Source organism: Pseudophryne corroboree, chromosome 1, assembly GCF_028390025.1.
Source record: "Pseudophryne corroboree isolate aPseCor3 chromosome 1, aPseCor3.hap2, whole genome shotgun sequence".
In the NCBI taxonomy this organism is placed as follows: Eukaryota; Metazoa; Chordata; class Amphibia; order Anura; family Myobatrachidae; genus Pseudophryne; species Pseudophryne corroboree.
In genome coordinates, this window is record NC_086444.1 from 1,227,464,913 (window position 1) to 1,227,490,918 (window position 26,006).

At 49.4% G+C, this 26,006-nt stretch overlaps 1 protein-coding gene across 1 annotated transcript in view; it reads right to left on the reverse strand.

Moving 5' to 3' along the window:
* The window catches only part of SMYD5 (SMYD family member 5), a 28,532-nt gene extending 3,096 nt beyond the window's left edge, over positions 1 to 25,436 (reverse strand). Inside the window, exons 1-12 of the mRNA XM_063925386.1 lie at positions 25,272 to 25,436; positions 21,662 to 21,770; positions 9,064 to 9,203; positions 6,688 to 6,809; positions 6,237 to 6,306; positions 5,802 to 5,906; positions 5,123 to 5,185; positions 4,882 to 4,952; positions 4,635 to 4,741; positions 4,491 to 4,547; positions 323 to 417; positions 20 to 90 (exon numbers count right to left, since the gene is read on the reverse strand). Of these exons, the coding sequence (XP_063781456.1) occupies positions 20 to 90; positions 323 to 417; positions 4,491 to 4,547; positions 4,635 to 4,741; positions 4,882 to 4,952; positions 5,123 to 5,185; positions 5,802 to 5,906; positions 6,237 to 6,306; positions 6,688 to 6,809; positions 9,064 to 9,203; positions 21,662 to 21,770; positions 25,272 to 25,364 (1,103 nt within the window). The 5' untranslated portion in view covers positions 25,365 to 25,436. The remainder of the gene's footprint in view (positions 1 to 19; positions 91 to 322; positions 418 to 4,490; positions 4,548 to 4,634; positions 4,742 to 4,881; positions 4,953 to 5,122; positions 5,186 to 5,801; positions 5,907 to 6,236; positions 6,307 to 6,687; positions 6,810 to 9,063; positions 9,204 to 21,661; positions 21,771 to 25,271) is intronic.
* Between the last annotated feature and the right edge of the window lie 570 nt (positions 25,437 to 26,006).

Genomic DNA, 26,006 nt, shown 5'->3' on the forward strand with positions numbered 1-26,006 from the left:
ACAAGTCCCGCCCCTTTACCTGAGAATCTTGTGTCGGGTGTGGCGGCTCCGATCTCGCTGGCAACAGTCCAGGTAACTAATGCAAATTTCCTGAAAGACCAGACGATTACAGGGGGTCAGCGAGAGGTAACAGAGCAGGATGCACAACAGGGGGGTTTCACATGTAATACCACAGTGGACAGAATGGTCAGGGTATACTCCGATATCTATGGGACAACGGAGACTGCCGTAAGTCTGGGCCTCAGTCAGCTGCGTGAGGGTAACAATGACTGCTGGGATCAGGAACTAAACAGTAATCCCTTTATACAATGCATCTACCTACCTCTCCAGGCTGGATCGCTTCCACAGCAGTCAGGTGCAGGAGAAAGTTATTATCAGGAAAGGAGGCCTCAGCATTGGGCACACAGCTGTGATTACCTGGGGGAATAAACTAACAACAGTCAGCCCCATCCCACTTACCCTAGTTGTGTCCGTCTTCCCTCTATGCCCTGAGCAGTGGTGGGAGATGTCGGGGTGAGGGAGGGAAACTTATCAGGACATGCCATTTCCAGAGCTAGATATAGATACAACCGCTACAGCCACCGGAGGAGAGGTATGCTACTGCCAGAGGAGGGGAGATATGCAACCGCTACCGCCAGAGGAGGGGAGGTAGGCAACCGCTACAGGAGGGGAGGTAGGCAACCGCCACAGGAGGGGAGGTAGGCAACCGTCACAGGAGGGGAGGTAGGCAACCGCCACAGGAGGGGAGGGAGGCAACCGCCAGAGGAGGGGAGGGAGGCAACCGCTACCGCCAGAGGAGGGGAGGGAGGCAACCGCTACCGCCAGAGGAGGGGAGGGAGGCAACCGCTACCGCCAGAGGAGGAGAGGTATGCTACTGCCAGAGGAGGGGAGATATGCAACCGCTACCGCCAGAGGAGGGGAGGTAGGCAACCGCCACAGGAGGGGAGGTAGGCAACCGCCACAGGAGGGGAGGTAGGCAACCGTCACAGGAGGGGAGGTAGGCAACCGCCACAGGAGGGGAGGTAGGCAACCGCCACAGGAGGGGAGGTAGGCAACCGCCACAGGAGGGGAGGGAGGCAACCGCCAGAGGAGGGGAGGGAGGCAACCGCTACCGCCAGAGGAGGGGAGGGAGGCAACCGCTACCGCCAGAGGAGGGGAGGGAGGCAACCGCTACCGCCAGAGGAGGGAGGCAACCGCTACCGCCAGAGGAGGGAGGCAACCGCTACCGCCAGAGGAGGGGAGGGAGGCAACCGCTACAGTCAGAGGAGGGGAGGGAGGCAACCGCTACAGTCAGAGGAGGGGAGGGAGGCAACCGCTACAGTCAGAGGAGGGGATGTATGCTACTGCCAGAGGAGGGGAGGTAAGCAACCGCTACCGCCAGAGGAGGGGAGGTAGGCAACCTCTACAATCAGAGGAGGGGATGTATGCTACTGCCAGAGGAGGGGAGATAGGCAACCGCTACAGCCAGAGGAGGGGGTTAGGCAACCGCTAATGACAGAGGAGGCATACAACCGCTACCGCCAGAGGAGGGGAGGTAAGCAACTGCTACCGCCAGAGGAGGGGAGGTAGGCAACCGCTACCGCCAGAGGAGGGGAGGTAGGCAACCGCTACCGCCAGAGGAGGGGAGGTAGGCAACCGCTACCGCCAGAGGAGGGGAGGTAGGCAACCGCTACCGCCAGAGGAACGGAGGTACGCAACCGCTACCGCCAGAGGAGGGGAAGGAGGTAAACGCTACAGTCAGAGGAAAGGAGGTACGCAACCGCTACAGCCAGAGGAGGTGGTTAGGCAACCGCTAATGACAGAGGAGGCATACAACCGCTACAGCCAGAGGAGCGGAGGTATACAACCGCTACAGACAGTGGAGTGGGGGTTAGGCAACCGCTACAGCCAGAGGAGGGGAGGTATGCAATCACTACAGCCAGAGGAGGGGAGGTATGCAATCACTACAGCCAGAGGAGGGGAGGTATGCAATCACTACAGCCAGAGGAGGGGAGGTATGCAATCACTACAGCCAGAGGAGGGGAGGTATGCAATCACTACAGCCAGAGGAGGGGAGGTATGCTATCATTACAGCCAGAGGAGGGGAGGTATGCAATCACTACAGCCAGAGGAGGGGAGGTATGCAATCACTACAGCCAGAGGAGGGGCGGTATGCAATCACTACAGCCAGAGGAGGGGAGGTATGCAATCACTACAGCCAGAGGAGGGGAGGTATGCAATCACTACAGCCAGAGGAGGGGAGGTATGCAATCACTACAGCCAGAGGAGGGGCGGTATGCAATCACTACAGCCAGAGGAGGGGAGGTATGCTATCACTACAGCCAGAGGAGGGGAGGTATGCAATCACTACAGCCAGAGGAGGGGAGGTCATTTAAAATCAGTGTACATAATATAATACAAAGTTTACGCTATCAGTCAGTATAAGGTAGCACATGACAGCAGAAGAGCAATAGCAGGGGACATGGGTATACAGTAGCAAAAGCAGGAAACAGAGGTATATAGTAGCAATAGTAAGGGACAAGGTTATATAGTAGTAGCAGTGGGATGTAAAGCAGCAGCAGTGGCGGGCGTTGTCGAGCAGCAGCAGTGTACATGGATGTAGAGCAGGGGGGTGTAGAGCAGTGGCCACATGGGGAGAGGGGGGAATTAGAGCAGTGACCGCAGGAAGGGAGGTGTGGGTGGGGTTGAGCAGAGGCAAAAGGGGGTGTAGAGCAGTTGCAGTGGACATGGGTGTAGGGCAGCAGGGGTGTAGAGCAGCGGCAGAAGAATGGGGAGTATAACAGAGGCATAAGTGGGTGTAGAGCAGCAGCAGTGGGCATGGGTGTAGTGTAGGGGCTGTAGAGGAGCAGCAGCAGACTGCGGAGTATAGCAGAGGCATAAGGGGGTGTAGAGCAGCGGCATGGGATGGGGATGTAGACCAGCAGCAGGGGAGGGTGGCGGGTGTAGAGCAGCGGCAGGATAGGAGGTATAGAGCAGCGGCAGGATAGGAGGTATAGAGCAGCGGCAGGATAGGAGGTGTAGAGCAGCGGCAGGATAGGAGGTGTAGAGCAGCGGCAGGATAGGAGGTGTAGAGCAGCGGCAGGATAGGAGGTGTAGAGCAGCGGCAGGATAGGAGGTGTAGAGCAGCGGCAGGATAGGAGGTATAGAGCAGCGGCAGGATAGGAGGTATAGAGCAGCGGCAGGATAGGAGGTATAGAGCAGCGGCAGGATAGGAGATTATAGAGCAGCGGCAGGATAGGAGGTATAGAGCAGCGGCAGGATAGGAGGTATAGAGCAGCGGCAGGATAGGAGGTATAGAGCAGCGGTAGGATAGGAGGTATAGAGCAGCGGCAGGATAGGAGGTATAGAGCAACGGCAGGATAGGAGGTATAGAGCAGCGGCAGGATAGGAGGTATAGAGCAGCGGCAGGATAGGAGGTATAGAGCAGCGGCAGGATAGGAGGTGTAGAGCAGCGGCAGGATAGGAGGTGTAGAGCAGCGGCAGGATAGGAGGTGTAGAGCAGCGGCAGGATAGGAGGTGTAGAGCAGCGGCAGGATAGGAGGTGTAGAGCAGCGGCAGGATAGGAGGTGTAGAGCAGCGGCAGGATAGGAGGTATAGAGCAGCGGCAGGATAGGAGGTATAGAGCAGCGCAGGATAGGCGGTATAGAGCAGCGGCAGGATAGGAGGTATAGAGCAGCGCAGGATAGGAGGTATAGAGCAGCGGCAGGATAGGAGGTATAGAGCAGCGGCAGGATAGGAGGTATAGAGCAGCGGCAGGACAGGAGGTATAGAGCAGCGGCAGGACAGGAGGTATAGAGCAGCGGCAGGACAGGAGGTATAGAGCAGCGGCAGGACAGGAGGTATAGAGCAGCGGCAGGATAGGAGGTATAGAGCAGCGGCAGGATAGGAGGTATAGAGCAGCGGCAGGATAGGAGGTATAGAGCAGCGGCAGGATAGGAGGTATAGAGCAGCGGCAGGATAGGAGGTATAGAGCAGCGGCAGGATAGGAGGTATAGAGCAGCGGCAGGATAGGAGGTATAGAGCAGCGGCAGGATAGGAGGTATAGAGCAGCGGCAGGATAGGAGGTATAGAGCAGCGGCAGGATAGGAGGTATAGAGCAGCGGCAGGATAGGAGGTATAGAGCAGCGGCAGGATAGGAGGTATAGAGCAGCGGCAGGATAGGAGGTATAGAGCAGCGGCAGGATAGGAGGTGTAGAGCAGCGGCAGGATAGGAGGTATAGAGCAGCGGCAGGATAGGAGGTATAGAGCAGCGGCAGGACAGGAGGTATAGAGCAGCGGCAGGACAGGAGGTATAGAGCAGCGGCAGGATAGGAGGTATAGAGCAGCGGCAGGATAGGAGGTATAGAGCAGCGGCAGGATAGGAGGTATAGAGCAGCGGCAGCAGAGGGGGCTTTAGAATAGCAGCAGAACGTGGATATACAGCAGAAGCAGACCAACAGCTCCAGTGCATACAGAGATGAGCAAATATCAGACGATCAGGCAGGACTCACTGCAGCTCTGCAGCATGTACAGGCCGGAACCCTCACAGTTCAGGAACTCCCCGGTCTCTGCAGAGAGAGGTCATACATCTTATTATCAGAGAGGTTCTGTGTCCCTGTCACGTGTGACATATGGTAATAACACCCCGGGGTCACCTTTCTCTATGTCCTTGTACAGCTGGTCTATCAGGGCATCCAGCCGCTCTCTCTCTTGTGCCGGGAGCTCCAGAGCATCACACGCGTGGACCCACTGGCTCAAAGAGCTGGAAGAACAAGATATGGGCGATCACAGCGTACCAGAGGACCAGGATGAGCACACATAGAAGTACGTCTCAGGCACATTATGCAGGTTCTACACACTCCCGGGAATAGACGGTTCTATGTCCATCCTGCACCCACTCACCTTGTGCCAATCCCCTGTCCATTGGTTCCAACAAGAGCAAATAAAGATCGGAAGCCTTCGGGGGTAAACCACTGCAAGGGAGAGAGAGTCAGGTCAAGCACAAGCCGAGTAACAGCAGGCCACAGGTCTCCAGAGAGGGGCCACAGGAAGCTGGACCCACACATGGACTGAAGGCCACGGACGAGAAGACCACCTCTCAATTAGTAAAGAAAGTGCTGCCATCCTGTGGTGCTTCTCTTACCCGACTCACTCTCTCCTCATACAGCGCTTCTGTAAACAGGCGCCGCAGGTGATCCAGCTGCCCCTGGAAGACGAGGGGAGACAGGATGATTGTATGATGTCAGCAACAAAAAACCCATGTCCTATAGCCCCCCCAGCCCCCCACCCCCAACACTCCCCCATGCACACCAACAACGTTCAGGCCCGGAGCAGATTCCCAACATACCAGCAGCCGGGACTGAGAACAGTTACACCTCACTATATGGTACAACTAAGAGCCCGGTGAATGTTCAAAAACTTGTGTGTGGTGTCAATGAATAAACAGCGGAATAGACACATAGCGCGCCCCCTCCTTTACACAGCCCCCATACAGACATAACGCCCATTTCAATCTGCACCACAACCCCTATTACCCCCCTTCTGTATATGGGTAAGTTACATGCAACTACTGGTAGATAAAGGACACGTCAGGAAAAGTCCCGCAGGAAATAACATGACAGGATAGCGCAGCTGGAACCGTGGAATCAGATCTGCACTGTTCATCGTGTCTCTGACAGGACATAACCAGGGGTAAGATACGTTATGTCAGGAAATAATGAAACATAGACGGATGCAGTGTTCCTGTCAATGACAAAGACTGGACGCCACGTGAGAGTGGGGATTGCAGGACTGCAGGAGAGGGGGTCATGCGTTTCACTCACCTTGAACTTGTCTCCGAGCAGCTTGTGGACAATCTCCTCCTCCTCGTTGGCGGTTTTGTTACAGAACTGAGAGAAGAGTTGTAGCCACAGGTCCTTGTCCTTGGCCTGTTGTATTGTAAGGGGTGAGAACGGAGGGTGAGGTTTTTATTATACACCCCATCTGTAATTATCCCATTCACTGCACTTGTCAGAGCACAAAACCCGTGTACGGACCACTCACACTTCTACTAAAGGAAACATAACCCCCCATGCGTTCTGCATTATATATGCACCAGTCACAGCATAAGACCCGAGTACAGACCCCTCACACTTCTACTAAAGGAGCCATAACCCCCCATGCCCCATGCATTCTGTATTATATATGCCCCAGTCACAGCGTAAGACCCGCATACGGACCCCTCACACTTCTACTAAAGGAAACATAACCCCACACACCTGTTTAATGGTAGCCACCATCCGCGCCATCAGCATAATGCTAGCTGTCTCCGGAGGGTAATGGATGTTCCTGGATGGAGGGAGAGGTCACAGATAAGAGAAACTTGTGTAGTTGTGTAATAACGCTTGGTGTCACACAGAGAACCTCCGGCAGTCTAGGTGGCGGATTGTATCACACAATACGGAACTTTACGTAAAGTTACTTATGGATGACAGCAACATCATCATGAGACAGAACAGTGCCACCAACAGGCATGGTGATAGTACTACACCCATGCGATAATGAACATAACCTCTAAATTACTAATTTAGCAGGAATCAGGTTTTAACCAACAGGAACATGCTGACAACATACAGAAACTGATCACTCCATTTGGTTATTATTACAAGAATGATGCAGAGTATGAACATGGCTCTACCATGGCCTAGTAGATATTCCTCAGTCTCTTACCGCCAAGCTTCCTCCAGTTTGTTGAGGGGATGTGCAGGGTTGTCCCTAGCAGACCCGAGACACAGGACCTGGTGGTATTGCTCCTTGGCTGATTTCAGGCAGTCGGCACTGCAGTAGGATACCTGCACATTAAGGACACTACTGTTATGACATTGTACATTTTGGTGCGATGTCTCACCTTAAATAATCTCAAAACCAGAACCCCCTTATCTAATCAAGTTCTCACTCCAGAACCTCTTTACCTAACCTAGTTCTCACACCAAAACCAGAACCCCATTACCCAACCTAGTTCTCACTCCAAAACCAGAACTTGGTCAACTAACCTAATTCTCACTCCAAAACCAGAACCCTTTCACCCAATCTAGTTCTCACTCCAAAACTAGAACCCTCTTACCTAATCTAGTTCTCACTCAAAAGCAAGAGCCTCCTTACCTAACATAGTTCTCACTCCAAAACCCCCTTACCTAATCTAGGTCTCACTCCAAAACCAGAGCCCTCATTACCTAACCTAGTTCTTACTTCGAAACCAGAACCTCCTTACTACCTTAGCTAACCTAGTTTTTCCACCAAAATCAGAGCCCCCCTTATGTAACCTAGTTCTCGCTTCAAAACCAGCGCCCCCCTTACATAACATAGTTTTCACTCCAAACCCAGAGCCTCCTTAAATAACATAGTTCTCCTTGCAAACCCAAAGCACCCCTTACCTAACCTAGTTCTCACTCCAAAACCAGAACCCTTTCACCCAATCTAGTTCTCACTCCAAAACTAGAACCCTCTTACCTAATCTAGTTCTCACTCAAAAGCAAGAGCCTCCTTACCCAACATAGTTCTCACTCCAAAACCAGAACCCCCTTTGATAACATGGTTCTCCTTGCAAACCCAAAGCCCCCTTACCTAACCTAGTTCTCACTCCAAAACCAGAACCCCCTTTCCTAATTTAGTTCTCACTCCAAACCCAGAGGAGCCCCCTTACCTAACCTAGTCCTAAATCATTTCAAAACCAGGGCCCCCCCAAACTAATTTTAGTTCTCACTCCAAAACCAGAGCCCCCTTCCTAACCTAGTTCTCACTCCAAAACTAGAGCCCTCTTACCTAATCTAGTTTTCTAATGAAACCAGAACTAGTTTGCCCAATGATCAACGCAATTTGGACATTGAAAATGACTGAGAACAAATCACCAGGATGCCACAAAATAATTAAATACAAGAAAAAATTTTGGGCAGGACATAAATATTGTGAAGTATTTGACTGTGTTGCAATTCTTCCTGCTGGCCATGTTCCCTAACTTAGGTATTTGGTCCACAAAACTGCTGCTCATTTGAAATTGGACGATTTAATTGTATGACACAGACAGATCCAAGAGGATGCCCACAACGTATTCGGTATTTTGACTGTTCAACCCTGACCAACTGTTGATTAGATTGCCCATTATCACAGGTCACACAGGTCGTATAAATACTAAGCTCATCCCTAGCTCTAGCCTGATTGCTAGATGCCATGTGTTCCTCCCCCTGTATCTGACACCTCCCACCTGCCCTAGATAAGGTGGACAGAATAGGTGCTCAGCTTTGTCTGCCTGCAGGACTTGGGATATGCAGATGATCTGGATGTTAATTTCATTGTTCCAAATGGGGTGTTAACAAGGTGCTGTTCATGTGGGTAATTAAGGAAGGATGAGGGCAGTGATAAAACATATGTCACACATTACAATTAAATAAAAAACAAAAAAAACCTCAAACAAACAAAAAGGTGGTGTCTGCAGGGTCCCACTATCTGAAACACCGGGAACAGATGTTTGCAGGATCCCAATATCCAGATCATCTGCAACCGGTGTCTGTAGGATCCCACTATCCGGAACATATGGAACTGATGTATGCAATATCCCACTATCTGGAACCGGTGTCTGCAGGATCCCACTATCCGGAACATATGGAACTGATGTATGCAGGATCCCACTATCTGGAACCGGTGTCTGCAGGATCCCACTATCCGGAACATATGGAACTGATGTATGCAGGAACCCACTATCTGAAACACCGGGAACGGTCTATGCTCTCTCTCACTGTAAGACTCCATGACAGGAGGATACAGTTATATTCCTGATCTAGAGCACATATAGGACCACTGGAGACAAACTGGAAGGTAGATAACACATTTCACATACAATACTGCAATGTGCCGATAGAAGGAAAAAGAGAGCCTGTTCCAAGAACTAGTGACTATATGAGGAACACCTAACCAATATGGGTAATGAAAGCACAAATCCCCAATATGTACAGATGCCGTATACCCCAACCAGTGTGTAACCTGCTGTATGTTCTGTGAGGTCTCTTTAGTCTATCTAACCCATGACGCCCCATAACCACCTTGCGTTACCTGGCACTGCGGGCATTGCTGGTGGAGCCCGTTTTGGATTGTGCAAAGTTCCGGATATGGGAGAACCACATGGACATTTCCGGAAAGTCTCTGTGCATTCTCTCTCGCCGTCTCCAGAGATCGCATGCAGTGGTCACAGGCTGCAAAAAGAAAGGGGATCATCATTATCATCCTAAAATGAGAGGGACTACCCTGCTGTAAGATAGGGATAACCGCCCTAACATCAGACACTTATCTGGTATGAGTTGGGTAACGCACGGCGTGTATTAATCATCAGCATACACTGACAGACTGAGAACGTAAATTGTCCGAATATTGAGATTACAAAAATTTGTCCTGAAATGGGCAACACAGTACCCTAGGTCAGGGTAAAAAATGGCACAATCTTCTAATTTCTACAAGGACACAAGTGGCCAATCCAGGGACTGAAGCGACGCATAAGATCATTGGTGGCTGTTAATATCCACTGTAGATAACACACAGACATCTGTGGACTACAGCTACAAGCATACACAGAAGATTGGAACCATCTAAATAGTACTGGAATGTACTGGGGCCTGGACTTGTAATAATGAGTGAATTTTCCGATACGGTCAGGGATATTAGCTGCTTGTATGGCCAGCAGTAAGTGCAGAGATGATGGAAGATGGGGTACAGAAATATTCACTGAGCAGGCCCTGAATGGGGGGAAATAACAGATTTACCATTGGGGATTAACGGAAGATGCTGAGTCAGACATGACAGAGGTAAGTAGCTGTAAGGGACACAATGTATTCACATGAAAAGGGGTCACTTCCATGAAGAGAAACCAAAAATGATCCCACAGATCCGCTGCACTCCAGGGAATAGTCATGGAGATACGGGACACGAGCCAAAAAAAATAAGAATTTACTTACCGATAATTCTATTTCTCGGAGTCCGTAGTGGATGCTGGGGTTCCTGAAAGGACCATGGGGAATAGCGGCTCCGCAGGAGACAGGGCACAAAAAGTAAAGCTTTAGGATCAGGTGGTGTGCACTGGCTCCTCCCCCTATGACCCTCCTCCAAGCCTCAGTTAGGATACTGTGCCCGGACGAGCGTACACAATAAGGAAGGATTTATGAATCCCGGGTAAGACTCATACCAGCCACACCAATCACACTGTACAACCTGTGATCTGAACCCAGTTAACAGTATGACAACAGCGGAGCCTCTGAAAAGATGGCTCACAACAATAATAACCCGATTTTTGTAACTATGTACAAGTAATGCAGATAATCCGCACTTGGGATGGGCGCCCAGCATCCACTACGGACTCCGAGAAATAGAATTATCGGTAAGTAAATTCTTATTTTCTCTATCGTCCTAGTGGATGCTGGGGTTCCTGAAAGGACCATGGGGATTATACCAAAGCTCCCAAACGGGCGGGAGAGTGCGGATGACTCTGCAGCACCGAATGAGAGAACTCCAGGTCCTCCTTAGCCAGGGTATCAAATTTGTAGGATTTTACAAACGTGTTTGCCCCTGACTAAATAGCCGCTCGGCAAAGTTGTAAAAGCCGAGACCCCTCGGGCAGCCGCCCAAGATGAGCCCACCTTCCTTGTGGAATGGGCATTTACATATTTTGGCTGTGGCAGGCCTGCCACAGAATGTGCAAGCTGAATTGTATTACACATCCAACTAGCAAAAGTCTGCTTAAAAGCAAGAGCACCCAGTTTGTTGGGTGCATACAGGATAACAGCAAGTCAGTTTTCCTGACTCCAGCCGTCCTGGAACCTATATTTTCAGGGCCCTGACCACATCTAGCAACTTGGAGTCCTCCAAGTCCCTAGTAGGCGCAAGACACCACAATAAGCTGGTTCAGGTGAAACACTGACACCACCTTAGGGAGAGAACTGGGGACGAGTCCGCAGCTCTGCCCTGTCCGAATGGACAAACAGATATGGGCTTTTTTGAGAAAAAAAACACCAATTTGACACTCGCCTGGTCCAGGCCAGGTCCAAGAGCATGTTCACTTTTCATGTGAGATGCTTCAATCCACAGATTTGACTGGTTTTAAACCAATGTGTTTTGAGGAATCCCAGAACTACGTTGAGATCCCACAGTGCCACTGGAGGCACAAAAGGGGAATATGCAATACTCCCTTGCAATACTCCCAAAAGGGTATATGCAATACTCCCTTGACAAACTTCTGGACTTCAGGAACTGAAGCCAATTCTTTCTGGAAGAAAAATCGACAGGGCCGAAATTTGAACCTTAATGGACCCCAATTTGAGGCCCATAGACACTCCTGTTTGCAGGAAATGCCGGAATCGACCGAGTTGAAATTTCTTCGTGGGGCCTTCCTGGCCTCACACCACGCAACATATTTTCGCCACATGTGGTGATAATGTTGTGCGGTCACCTCCTTTCTGGCTTTGACCAGGGTAGGAATGACCTCTTCCTGAATGCCTTTTCCCTTAGGATCCGGCGTTCCACCGCCATGCCGTCAAACGCAGCTGCGGTAAGTCTTGGAACAGACATGGTACTTGCTGAAACAAGTCCCTTCTTAGCGGCAGAGGCCATAAGTCCTCTGTGAGCATCTCTTGAAGTTCCGGGTACCAAGTCCTTCTTGGCCAATCCGGAGCCATGAGTATAGTTCTTACTCCTCTACGTCTTATAATTCTCAGTACCTTAGGTATGAAAAGCAGAGGATGGAACACATACACCGACTGGTACACCCACGGTGTTACCAGAACGTCCACAGCTATTGCCTGAGGGTCTCTTAACCTGGCGCAATACCTGTCCCGTTTTTTGTTCAGACGGGACGCCATCATGTCCACCTTTGGTAATTCCCAACGGTTTACAATTATGTGGAAAACTTCCCCATGAAGTTCCCACTCTGCCGGGTGGAGGTCGTGCCTACTGAGGAAGTCTGCTTCCCAGTTTCCATTCCCGGAATGAAACACTGCTGACAGTGCTATCACATGATTTTCTGCCCAGCGAAAAGTCCTTGCAGTTTTTGCCACTGCCCTCCTGCTTCTTGTGCCGCCCTGTCTATTTACGTGGGCGACTGCCGTGATGTTTTATCCCACTGGATCAATACCGGCTGACCTTGAAGCAGAGGTCTTGCTAAGCTTAGAGCATTATAAATTTACCCTTAGCTATATTTATGTGGAGAAAAGTCTCCAGACTTGATCACACTCCCTGGAAATTTTTTCCTTGTGTGACTGCTCCCCAGCCTCTCGGGCTGGCCTCCGTGGTCACCAACATCCAAAACTGAATGCCGAATCTGCGGCCCTCTAGAAGATGAGCACTCTGTAACCACCACAGGAGAGACACCCTTGTCCTTGGATATAGGGTTATCCGCTGATGCATCTGAAGATGCGATCCGGACCATTTGTCCAGCAGATCCCACTGAAAAGTTCTTGCATGAAATCTGCCGACTGGAATTGCTTCGAAGGAAGTCACCATTTTTTTACCATGGCCCTTGTGCAATGATGCACTGATTTTAGGAGGTTCCTGACTAGCTCGGATAACTCCCTGGCTTTCTCTTCCGGGAGAAACACCTTTTTCTGGACTGTGTCCAGAATCATCCCTAAGCACAGGAGACTTGTTGTCGGGATCAGCTGCGATTTTGGAATATTTAGAATCCACCCCTGCTGTTGTAACAGTATCCGAGATAGTGCTACTCCGACCTCCAACTGTTCCCTGGACTTTGCCCTTATCAGGAGATCGTCCAAGTAAGGGATAATTAAGACGCCTTTTCTTCGAAGAAGAACCATCATTTCGGCCATTACCTTGTGTGACAAGAACACTGGGATAGTGTTTGAGGGCAGGTATATTTGTCCCAGGTTCTTGTCTTACATGTTTTAGAAAATGTTAACTTCTAGGAAAAATGCTTTTTGTTTTGTCTGAACCTTTTCAGTTTGCTGTAAAAGCTGGGTAAAGGCTCTGAGAGAGAGATAAGGCGAGTTCTAGACATTGGGCCCAGTTCGGGTCTTTGGCCTCACAGAGGGCTAATCAGGGTTTCAGCTGTGTAAGAGTGTTATAGTGCTTCTAACCTGATTAGTATGGGCAGACTGCCTGGGAAGGCTGCAGGATCTGTGTGTGAGAGACACGCTTTCTGATGCAAGTAAGCTATACAGTATGTACTGAAGAACTCTGTGTTTTGTTTAGTGACAGTTAGGAATATCTTATGTTTAGTTAGTGCCGGACAGGCAAGGTATTTTTATTTTGGGGTTTGTTTTATTTTCTGTTTCAATAAAACTGGCCGGGGTCAGTTGTACCAGAAACTGGACTTGTGTTGTTCCTCAGCTGCTGCGTGCGGCCATATTCCCCAGGAAAAGGCGCCTTGCACCCCTACAGTGTTACAACTTGGTGGAGAATGCGAGCACACCGTTCTGCGCATAAGTGAAAGCAGCAGCTTTGTGAGGCCTGCAGAAAACGGTGGTTTATGCAGATACAGCCCAGTGTGAAGTTACTGAGACTCACCCCTGAGGGTTTGATATATGTCCTGGGTGAAAGCAGCTACAAAGCCGCCTGAAAAATCTGTCGACATGGAGGATCTGCTTAAAGCCTTGCTGCAAGCTACAGCGGCTCAGCAGGAGGCCAACCGACAGCAGCAGGTGGCAATGGAGGAAAATAGGAGACAACAGCAGGTGGCAATGGAGGAAAATTGGAGACTACAGCAGGAGGCCAACAGACAGCAGCAGGTGGCAATGGAGGAAAATAAGAGACAACAGCAGGCAGTTGTTGATGAACTTTACAGGCAACAGCGTCAGGATAGAGAGGCCTTAGCAGAAGTGGTGCAGAGACTTGCAGCTCGGGTTGGAGATGTGGCCGTCAGTGCTCCAACCAGCTCTAGTTCTATACGGGCCAGTCACTTCCTGCAGAAAATGACAGAGGCTGATGATGTGGAGGCCTATCTGACCACGTTTGAAAGGACTGCCGAGCGTGAGAACTGGCCGAAAGCACAGTGGGCCAGTCTGCTGGCACCTTTCCTGTCAGGTGAGCCCCAAAAAGCTTACTTTGATTTAAGCCCTGCTGAGGCTCGGGACTATGATAAACTAAAGACTGAGATCCTGACCCGCCTGGGAGTCACGCTGTCAGTACGAGCACAACGGGTGCACTGTTGGCTGTACGCCATGGAGAAGCCTCCGCGCTCCCAGATGCACGACCTTATTCAGCTAACAAAAAAATGGCTACAGCCAGAGACATTAACTGGTCCCCAGATGGTGGAAAGAGTCGTCATGGACCGCTACTTGAGATCTTTGCCCATGGTCCTGCGCAAGTGGGTGAGCCATGGAAACCCGGGTACTGCTGACCAATTAGTGGACATGGTAGAGAGGTATTTGGCAGCAGAGGAACTACTGATGACCACCCAGCAACCCATAGATCCTCGACAGCGCCCTTCAGTAAAGACTGGTAAGACTGTTCCGTGGGAAAACGTTGCTGGGCGGTTAAGAGAACGCAAGGCTGGAGAGACTGTAAACACTGGCCCTGGAAACAGGCCAATGGGGCTAGAACGGTCTATGCTGCCCAAACGGGTTGATAATCGTGTGATTAAATGTTTTAGGTGTGGTATGCCAGGTCATGTTATTGCCAATTGCCCAGTCACGCAAGAACCCATGCAATGTGATGCTGCCTTTGAATGTCGCAGAATGTCTTTCTTTGCTAGGTTAGCCTGTACTGTGGTACCTTCACCTGAGCTGGAAAAACAAATGTGTGATGTGTTCTTAGAGGGTAACCGGGTAGAGGCCTTGCTAGATTCAGGAAGTTTAGTTACCCTCGTGAAAGCTGGGTTAGTGAACCCCTTAAAGGTCCAGCAAATACCTATTGGGGTAACTTGCATACATGGGGATACCCAACATTATGCCACTGCTGAGGTGAATATAGAAACTTGTTGTGGGTCAGCAATAGTTAAAGTGGGACTGGTCCCTACCTTGGTGCATGAGGCCATAATAGGGAGGGATTTTCCTCATTTTTGGAAACTGTGGGAATCACGGTTATCTACAGATGTGAGAAGTAAAAAGCCAGTTGATAATACCGGTGATTTTATGGATGTACGTGGGTCTTCGGAACTTTCTGGCCCTTTGCCTTTTGCTAGTTTGGCTGGGGAAGTGACAGATGGGGAGTCCAGTGAGGACCCTCTTGCTGGGAACAGAGACATAGTAGTTAGAACTGAAAGCGTGCCTGACCTGGAGGTAAAGAAGGATCTGTTTGCGTCTGAACAGTTAAAGGATCCTACCTTAATAAAGGCTAGAGAGAATGTTAAGATTGTTAATGGGGAACCTGTGGTACCAGGTGACAGGGTTACGTATCCCCACATGGCCATCTGTAATGAGCTCTTGTACCACATTGTCAAAAGGGGTGAGGATGTGGTGGAACAGTTGGTAGTTCCCCAGCCTTATCGGAGAACGGTACTAGATTTAGCTCATAGTCACGTTACCGCAGGACATTTAGGGGCAGAAAAAACCACTGAAAGAGTTTTACAAAGGTTCTTTTGGCCAGGGGTTTATAAAGAAGTGTCTGAATATTGTTCTTCCTGTCCTGAATGCCAGTATCATGCCCCTAGACCCCATTTCAGGAGCCCACTAGTTCCCATGCCTATTATAGAGGTCCCGTTTGACAGAATAGCCATGGATCTCGTGGGGCCCTTGTTAAAGTCTGCTCGGGGCCATCAGTATATCCTGGTAATTATGGACTATGCCACTCGATATCCTGAGGCTGTCCCTTTACGCACTATCACAACCAAGGCGATAGCTAGGGAGCTGGTGCAGGTATTTAGTAGAGTGGGAATACCAAAAGAAATTTTGACTGACCAAGGTACTCCATTTATGTCAAGGATCATGAAAGAATTGTGCAAGTTATTTAAGGTCACTCACCTCAGGACGTCCATCTACCATCCCCAAACTGACGGGTTGGTGGAAAGGTTTAATAAAACATTAAAAAGTATGTTAAAAAAGGTTGTTGAGAGAGATGGGAAAAACTGGGATTGTTTGTTGCCCTACTTGTTAATGGCCATCAGAGAAGTTCCTCAGTCCTCTACGGGGTTTTCTCCATTTGATTTGTTGTATGGTAGACACCCCAGAGGGCTGTTGGATATTGCCAAAGAGACGTGGGAAGGACAGCCCACTCCTTATAGAAGCGTTATTGAGCATGTAACACAAATGCAGGATAGGATTGCAGCCGTGGTACCTGTTGTCAGAGAGCACTTGGAACAGGCCCAAAGTGCTCAACAGAGGGTCTATAACCGGAGTGCCAAGATACGGGAATTTGCTCCTGGAGATAGAGTTCTTGTTTTGGTACCCACTGTGGAAAGCAAATTCCTAGCTAAATGGCAGGGTCCATTTGAGATTAGGGAAAAAGTGAATGAGGTTAATTACAAAGTATACCAGCCGGGAAAGAGAAAACCCGAACAGATCTACCATGTTAACTTAATCAAACCCTGGAAAGATAGGTTGTCTCTGTCAGCGGAGCCTTGCCCTTCGGTGTCTTCACCCCGGTTGCTTCCCGCAGTGAAGGTGTCAGAGACATTATCAGCTGATCAGAACAATCAGGTTAAAGAATTTCTCATCCAAAATAGGGAGGTATTTTCAGAGCTGCCTGGCCGAACGACCATAATAAAACATGACATTGTCACAGAACCAGGGGTCAGGGTTCATTTAAAGCCATATAGGATTCCTGAAGCTCAGCGAGAAGCTATTTCTAAAGAAGTTAAAACCATGTTAGAACTTGGAGTCATAGAGGAGTCTAACAGTGAGTGGTCCAGTCCCATAGTGCTCATCCCGAAGCCCGACGGTAGCATACGCTTCTGTAATGACTTTCGTAAGTTAAATGAGGTGTCCAAGTTTGACGCATACCCCATGCCCCGTGTGGATGAGCTTGTAGAAAGGCTGGGAACAGCCAGGTTTCTCACCACATTGGACCTGACCAAAGGTTACTGGCAAATACCTTTATCTGATAGCGCCAAAGAAAAAACAGCCTTTTCGGTTCCGGAGGGGCTGTACCAGTATAAGATGTTACCCTTTGGGTTGCATGGGGCTCCAGCAACCTTTCAACGGGCGATGGATAAAATTTTGAGGCCCCATAGAAAATATGCAGCTGCCTATTTGGATGATGTGGTAATTCACAGTAAAGACTGGGGGTCCCATTTGGTTAAAGTACAAGCAGTACTGGACTCAGAGAGGCAGGGTTAACTGCTAACCCAAAGAAGTGCTGCCTCGCAATGGAGGAGGTCAAATACTTGGGCTTCACCATAGGCAGAGGTCTGATTAGGCCCCAATTGAATAAAGTTGATGCTATTCAAAACTGGCCTCGTCCAGTGAATAAAAAACAGGTAAGGGCTTTTTTGGGAATTACTGGGTACTATAGACGGTTTATTCCCAATTTTGCGACCACAGCGGTGCCGTTGTCAGACCTTACCAAAGGGAAGCAGTCAAATGTGGTGAAATGGAACCCTGATGCAGAAAAGGCGTTCCAAGCGTTAAAAGTGGCTTTGTGTTCACAACCGGTGTTGATAACACCAGATTTTTCAAAAGAATTTGTGGTACAGACAGATGCCTCAGAGGTAGGGATAGGTGCTGTGCTGTCCCAAACCAGAGATGGGGACGAACACCCTATCATTTATTTGAGTAGGAAACTCAATGAGCATGAAAAAAGGTATGCCATTGTGGAAAAGGAGGCTTTGGCCATTAAGTGGGCACTAGATACCTTGAGATATTACCTCTTGGGTAGACAATTCAGACTAGTGACGGATCATGCCCCTTTAAAATGGATGTATGTAAATAGAGGCAAGAATGCTCGGGTAACTAGATGGTTTCTAGCGTTGCAGGATTTTAAGTTTACTGTTGAACATAGACCGGGAACACAATTGGCCAACGCAGATGCATTGTCTCGCATCTTCTGTTTGGGGGCTACAAGTGTTCCGGCCCCTAGGTCGAAACAGGGGAGGGGGATATGTGACAAGAACACTGGGATAGTGTTTGAGGGCAGGTATATTTGTCCCAGGTTCTTGTCTTACATGTTTTAGAAAATGTTAACTTCTAGGAAAAATGCTTTTTGTTTTGTCTGAACCTTTTCAGTTTGCTGTAAAAGCTGGGTAAAGGCTCTGAGAGAGAGATAAGGCGAGTTCTAGACATTGGGCCCAGTTCGGGTCTTTGGCCTCACAGAGGGCTAATCAGGGTTTCAGCTGTGTAAGAGTGTTATAGTGCTTCTAACCTGATTAGTATGGGCCGACTGCCTGGGAAGGCTGCAGGATCTGTGTGTGAGAGACACGCTTTCTGATGCAAGTAAGCTATACAGTATGTACTGAAGAACTCTGTGTTTTGTTTAGTGACAGTTAGGAATATCTTATGTTTAGTTAGTGCCGGACAGGCAAGGTATTTTTATTTTGGGGTTTGTTTTATTTTCTGTTTCAATAAAACTGGCCGGGGTCAGTTGTACCAGAAACTGGACTTGTGTTGTTCCTCAGCTGCTGCGTGCGGCCATATTCCCCAGGAAAAGGCGCCTTGCACCCCTACAGTGTTACACTTGGTAAAGACCCGGGGTGCCGTGGACAATCCAAACGGCAGCGTCTGAAACTGATAGTGACAGTTCTGTACCACGAACCTGAGGTACCCTTAGTGATAAGGGCAAATTTGGGACATGGAGGTAAGCATCCCTGATGTCTCGGGACACCAGATAGTCCCCTTCTTCCCGGTTCGTTATCACTGCTCTGAGTGACTCCATCTTGATTTGAACCTTTGTAAGTGTTCAAATTTTTTTAGATTTAGAATAGGACTCACCGAGCCTTCTGGCTTCAGTACCACAATATAGTGTGGAATAATACCCCTTTTCTTGTTGTAGGAGGGGTAATTTAATTATCACCTGCTGGGAATACAGCTCGTGAATTGTTTCCCATACTGCCTCCTTGTCGGAGGGAGACCTTGGTAAAGCAGACTTCAGGAGCCTGCGCAGGGGAAACGTCTCGACATTCCAATCTGTACCCCTGGGATACTACTTGTAGGATCCAGGGGTCCTGTACGGTCTCAGCGTCATGCTGAGAGCTTGTCAGAAGCGGTGGAACGCTTCTGTTCCTGGGAATGGGCTGCCTGCTGCAGTCTTCTTCCCTTTCCTCTATCCCTGGGCAGATATGACTCTTATAGGGACGAAAGGACTGAAGCTGAAAAGACGGTGTCTTTTTCTGCAGAGATGTGACTTAGGGTAAAAACGGTGGATTTTCCAGCAGTTGCCGTGGCCACCAGGTCCGATGGACCGACCCCAAATAACTCCTCTTCCTTTATACAGCAATACACCTTTGTGCCGTTTGGAATCTGCATCACCTGACCACTGTCGTGTCCATAAACATCTTCTGGCAGATATGGACATCGCACTTACTCTTGATGCCAGAGTGCAAATATCCCTCTGTGCATCTCGCATATATAGAAATGCATCCTTTGAATGCTCTATAGTCAATAAAATACTGTCCCTGTCAAGGGTATCAATATTTTTAGACAGGGAATCCGACCAAGCCACCCCAGCTCTGCACATCCAGGCTGAGGCGATCGCTGGTAGCAGTATAACACCAGTATGTGTGTATATACTTTTTATGATATTTTTCCAGCCTCCTGTCAGCTGGCTCCTTGAGGACGGCCCTATCTATAGACGGTACCGCCACTTGTTCTGATAAGCGTGTGAGCGCCTTATCCACCCTAAGGGGTGTTTCCCAACGCGCCCTAACTTCTGGCGGGAAAGGGTATACCGCCCATATTTTCTATCGGGGGGAACCCACGCATCATCACACACTTCATTTAATTTATCTGATTCAGGAAAAACTACGGTAGTTTTTTCACATCCCACATAATACCCTTTTTTGTGGTACTTGTAGTATCAGAAATATGTAACACCTCCTTCATTGCCCTTAACGTGTGGCCCTAATAAGGAATACGTTTGTTTATTCACCGTCGACACTGGATTCCTGTCCCTGTCTGTGTCTGTGTCGACCGACTAAAGTAAACGGGCGTTTTAAAACCCCTGACGGTGTTTTTGAGACGTCTGGACCGGTACTAATTGTTTGTCGGCCGTCTCATGTCGTCAACCGACCTTGGCGCGTGTTGACATTATCACGTAATTCCCTAAATAAGCCATCCATTCCGGTGTCGACTCCCTAGAGAGTGACATCACCATTACAGGCAATTGCTCCGCCTCCTCACCAACATCGTCCTCATACATGTCGACACACACGTACCGACACACAGCACACACACAGGGAATGCTCTGATAGAGGACAGGACCTACTAGCCCTTTGGAGAGACAGAGGGAGAGTTTGCCAGCACACACCAAAAACGCTATAATTATATAGGGACAACCTTATATAAGTGTTTTCCCTTATAGCATCTTTTTTATATATTTCTAACGCCAAATTAGTGCCCCCCCTCTCTGTTTTAACCCTGTTTCTGTAGTGCAGTGCAGGGGAGAGCCTGGGAGCCTTCCCTCCAGCCTTTCTGTGAGGGAAAATGGCGCTGTGTGCTGAGGAGATAGGCCCCGCCCCTTTTTCGGCGGCCTCGTCTCCCGCTCTTAACGGATTCTGGCAGGGGTTAAATATCTCCATATAGCCCCCGGAGGCTATATGTGAGGTATTTTTAGCCAAAAATAGGTTTTCATTGCCTCCCAGGGCGCCCCCCTCCCAGCGCCCTGCACCCTCAGTGACTGCCGTGTGAAGTGTGCTGAGAGGAAATGGCGCACAGCTGCAGTGCTGTGCGCTACCTTAAGAAGACTGAGGAGTCTTCATGCCGCCGATTCTGGACCTTCTTCTTGTTTCAGCATCTGCAAGGGGGCCGGCGGCGAGGCTCCGGTGACCATCCAGGCTGTACCTGTGATCGTCCCTCTGGAGCTAATGTCCAGTAGCCAAAGAAGCCAATCCATCCTGCACGCAGGTGAGTTCACTTCTTCTCCCCTAAGTCCCTCGTTGCAGTGATCCTGTTGCCAGCAGGACTCACTGTAAAATAAAAAACCTAAGCTAAACTTTTCTAAGCAGCTCTTTAGGAGAGCCACCTAGATTGCACCCTTCTCGGCCGGGCACAAAAATCTAACTGAGGCTTGGAGGAGGGTCATAGGGGGAGGAGCCAGTGCACACCACCTGATCCTAAAGCTTTACTTTTTGTGCCCTGTCTCCTGCGGAGCCGCTATTCCCCATGGTCCTTTCAGGAACCCCAGCATCCACTAGGACGATAGAGAAATTACTAGTCAATGGGCAATTCGGGAAGTAAAATTGGAAAGCAGAGGACAAAATACATTCTCAGAGGAACAGGCGCTTCCTGGCCCCACCAGTAGACGGGAGCAGTAAACGAGCCCATGGGGAGATGAACAGAACAGATAAACAAAATAATTTATATAAATGCTAAGCGGATGGGCAGGAGTTTCAGGAGGCGTAATGGAGCAAATCGGGCACATGTGCCAGTCAGATACAGACTGGTGATTTGGAGCAAGACATCCTATGGAGCAATGTGGGCAGCACCATGGGCAGTGGGTGGCAACGTAACAGGGTGTAAGAACAAAACCACTGGTTAGTTATATTCCATGGTATGGAGTAAGAGGACATCCAGGCCACCTCACATCCATCATCAGCCCTACAGAGACTAACCGGCGGCCATCTTACCTCTGTACCGGTATAGCGCGTTCCACTGGAACTGAGAGGACACCAGAGGCTTCTCTTGAAATATTGTTTCTCCTTTTCGTATACCCCGGGTCGCAAACAGCCCCTTTCCCTGGATGAAGAAAAGTCACCATAATTACAGTGTTATAATGAAAGCTTCCAGATCAGAGAAAGGGCTCATGGTACAAGTAGGGGGAGCGGTCAGTCAATTACAGCCAAGCATCAATTTACATTATACTAGTTTAACAAAGCCGGCATATGCCAGGTCACCCCAGTCTCCGCCCCCTCTCTGACTGATCCCGCCCCCATCACTACTAGGTCTCCACCCCCTTCCTCACTCCTGTAATTTCCCCGGTAGTGGTTCTATTCTTCTATGGCTGTCCTGCCTCTCTCGCAGTGGGAGCCATTGGGGCGTGTGCGTAGGGTTCCACTGTGTGAGGACACAGGACCGCCTTACACAAATATTATGTATAGTATTTAACTGCTCTGTTCCCCAAAAATGGTTTCCCTAGTGCAGGGCAAGAGGAATATAGAGGAGCCATCCACGCCTTCACTCTCCCCACACCCAAGACACTCTGATTAATCCCACTGGAGGCGCCTGGCAAAAAATACCCAAACTCTGAGCAGGGAAACCGCTCTCATCGCAGAATTAGACCCGGTGATTGCAGCACGCAGAGTGAACAAGCGCCACTGATTACAATGTGTCAGTATAGGAGCAATAGATCTGTGCACCACTACCTTTAGCAGCATCCTAGCCAGAGTCATGCACCTATCTTTGGACCTGTTCTTATGGGGAAGCACGTGGATTTACAGCACAAGATAGCGGTATTCAAGAGGGTTCAAAGTTTAACATGTTCTGGTTGGATGAGTTCCGCATCCACATAAAAAAAAATAATGACATTAAGGGCACTATGTAATAGCCTGCGAGGTGCAGGCTGTTTGGGAATTCTGGCGAGTCTGCCCTTATTTTTAAAGGGCCAATCATTTACAAGGCTAAACCAGGTTGGTTTTGCCTTGAAATACCCATTTCAGACTGCCAGCTTTTAACACAGGTTATTGCACATGTGCGAGCACAACCCATGATGCTGTGTGGTCTGAAAGGGTATTTCAACTTGGGTAGCGACCTGGGTTAAACACATGTTCAACCCGGTTCGCTGTGCTGTGTGAATGCGATGGATGTGTGTGGATGGGGGCGCTCGGAGATCAGATGCGTCACCGCTGACGTCTCCAACCAAGTAATATGCCGGGTTGGGGACAGCGGCTCACAAGGGGCACAGGTGGATCACACCCGGGAAGCACCCATGTACGGCTCCCGGGTGCTACCCGCCTCAGGCAGCCTGAAAGAGGTATAAATGATTGGCGCTTTAGAAATGCGTTTAGACTCGCTGGAATACCCGAACAGCCTGCAGGATATTACAGAGTGCATGTAACGTTACATGTATGGCACCACTTAAAAGAGTGTTTGGAAAGGTCCATTTGGAAGGACGAATTCCAATGATTTCTATGTGTTATTTATTTCACATTGCAAAGAAATCTCAGAACAGTCAGCATTAAAAAGGTCACTGTTGAGTTCAGTATATTTAGGTCACCACTGAAAAGGACGATGCAAGGATGTTAACTCCGGTTAGAATGTCGCCACTGTTTTGTAGGCAAGTCCTAAGCTTTAAATCTAACCCTAATGGTAATGCCGACATTCTGCAGCACTCCGGTGTTGTCCTAATAGCTGCTGTACATACCACGCATACTCCTGCCAGCACCCACTAGCCGTAACACACGGGGTGGGTTCCTCAGCCTAACTTGGCATGACTACATCCCGTACCACACCACTGCACTACGCTGGCCTCTCTGTACATACCACGCATATTCCCGCCAGCACCGCACCACTGCACTACACTGGGATGTGTGACTGCCGGCCTCTCTGTACATACCACGCATATTCCCGCCAGCACCGCACTACACCGGGATGTGTGACTGCCGGCCTCTCTGTACATTCCACGCATATTCCCGCCAGCACCGCACCACTGCACTACACCGTGGTGTGCGACTGCCGGCCTCTCTGTACATACCACGCATATTCCCGCCAGCACCACTGCACTACGCCAGCATGTGTGACTGGCGGCCTCTCTGTACATACCACGCATATTCCCGCCAGCACCGCACTACACCGGGATGTGTGACTGCCGGCCTCTCTGTACATTCCACGCATATTCCCGCCAGCACCGCACTACACCGGGGTGTGCGACTGCCGGCCTCCCTGTACATACCACGCATATTCCCGCCAGCACCACTGCACTACGCCAGCATGTGTGACTGGCGGCCTCTCTGTACATACCACGCATATTCCCGCCAGCACCACACCGGGATGTGTGACTGTCGGCCTCTCTGTACATTCCACGCATATTCCCGCCAGCCCCACACCACTGCACTACGCCGGGATGTGTGACTGCTGGCCTCTCTGTACATACCACGCATATTCCCGCCAGCACCACTGCACTACGCCGGGATGTGTGACTGCCGGCCTCTCTGTACATACCACGCATATTCCCGCCAGCACCACTGCACTACGCCGGGATGTGTGACTGCCGGCCTCTTTGTACATACCACGCATATTCCCGCCAGCACCACTGCACTACGCCGGGATGTGTGACTGCCGGCCTCTTTTCTGGAAACATTTGCACAGACAAACTCACAATTACAGAGAGCCATGTATTATGGTGGCCAGCCGTCCAAGCCGGGTGTGGTATTGAAAGTCGACAGTAACTAGGTCGACAATGTCTAGATCGACCACTATTGGTCGACAGTAACTAGGTCGAAAGGGTGTCTAGGTCGACAGGGTCTTTAGGTCGACAGGTCAAAAGGTCGACATGAGTTTTCCATGTTATTTTGGTGTCGTTTTCTTCGTAGAGTGATCGGGAACCCCAATTAGTGCACCACGTCCCCTCCCATGGCTCGCTTCGCTCGCCATGCTTCGGGCATGGTGCCTTCTCTCTGCTACCGCTTCACTCGGTACAGATTACCGTTCCAATCGTAGTCCACGTGGATCGTTAAGTATGAAAAGGTTCAAAAAAAGAAAAGAAATTGTGAAAAACTCATGTCAACCTTTTGACCTGTCGACCTAGAACATGTCGACCTAAAGACCCTGTCAACCTAGTTACTGTCGACCTAGACATTGTCGACTTTTAGTCCGGATCCCGTCCAAGCCTGAAGTACAAGATGCCTCATAGTACCTATGCTGCTGAGAGTAATCACATGAATATATATATATATATATATATATATATATACATACACACACACATATACACACACACACAGGCAGGCAGGGAATACCACTGTATAGTAGTGGGCAGTGCACACATATATATAAGCAGGGTATATAGCAGTGTATAGTATGTACAGTGACTGGGATATCTAAGCAAGGTATATATGTATATAGAGCAGTGTGCAGGATATATAGCCAGGGTATATAGCAGTTATTAGGATATATAGGTACAGCATATATGTATACAGTGCAGTTATCAGTATATGAGGGGTATATAGGTGTGTATGTAACATATATACAGGCCATATCGGGGTACACACAGGATATATAGGGGGTATATACAGGGGATACCTTGCCGCCGCCGATGTGGCGGATCTCCAGCACCCCCCGGGCCGGCGCCGGCTGCAGGCAGAAAGAGAACACGTCGCACATGGAGGCCGCCATGATGGGAGTAACATGACCTGTGACCCGGAAGCAGCTGGCGGAGCGGCCACGTGTGACCGCCGGGCGCGTGCTGCGGCATGTTACATACATGACAGAGAGGCCCCTGTGTGCGACTCAGTGCGGGGCTGGAGCATGTGTGCAGTGACAGGGCCATACACCACAGAGGCCTGGCTATTATATATATAATTATTATTTCCCCCCCCCCATATCTAAACATTCCTAAATACAGAATTTTTGGAGTGATAGCTCAATGTACAGATACTTTGTGTAATACACAAATTTATTAAAAGTATTGGCTAAAATTACCTTCAGGCTGTGTGTATAAGGAGTATATGAAACAAATGCGTTCATGATATCTCATTATGTTACGCAATTATTCCACAATACAGAAAAATCCGATATCCGAAATAGTTCTGCTCCCAAGTATTTTAGTTAAGGGATACTCAACCTGTATCTATCTATCTATCTATCTATCTATCTATCTATCTATCTATCTATCTATCTATCTATCTCGGCCACCAAAGAATCCGAAACACTAGTAATTCATCTATCGGACTATGAACTTAAACTGAAACTAATGTCTTGTCACGCGGATTGTCTTTTATACCCACATCCCCTACAGTGGAAAGTTGATAAATATCG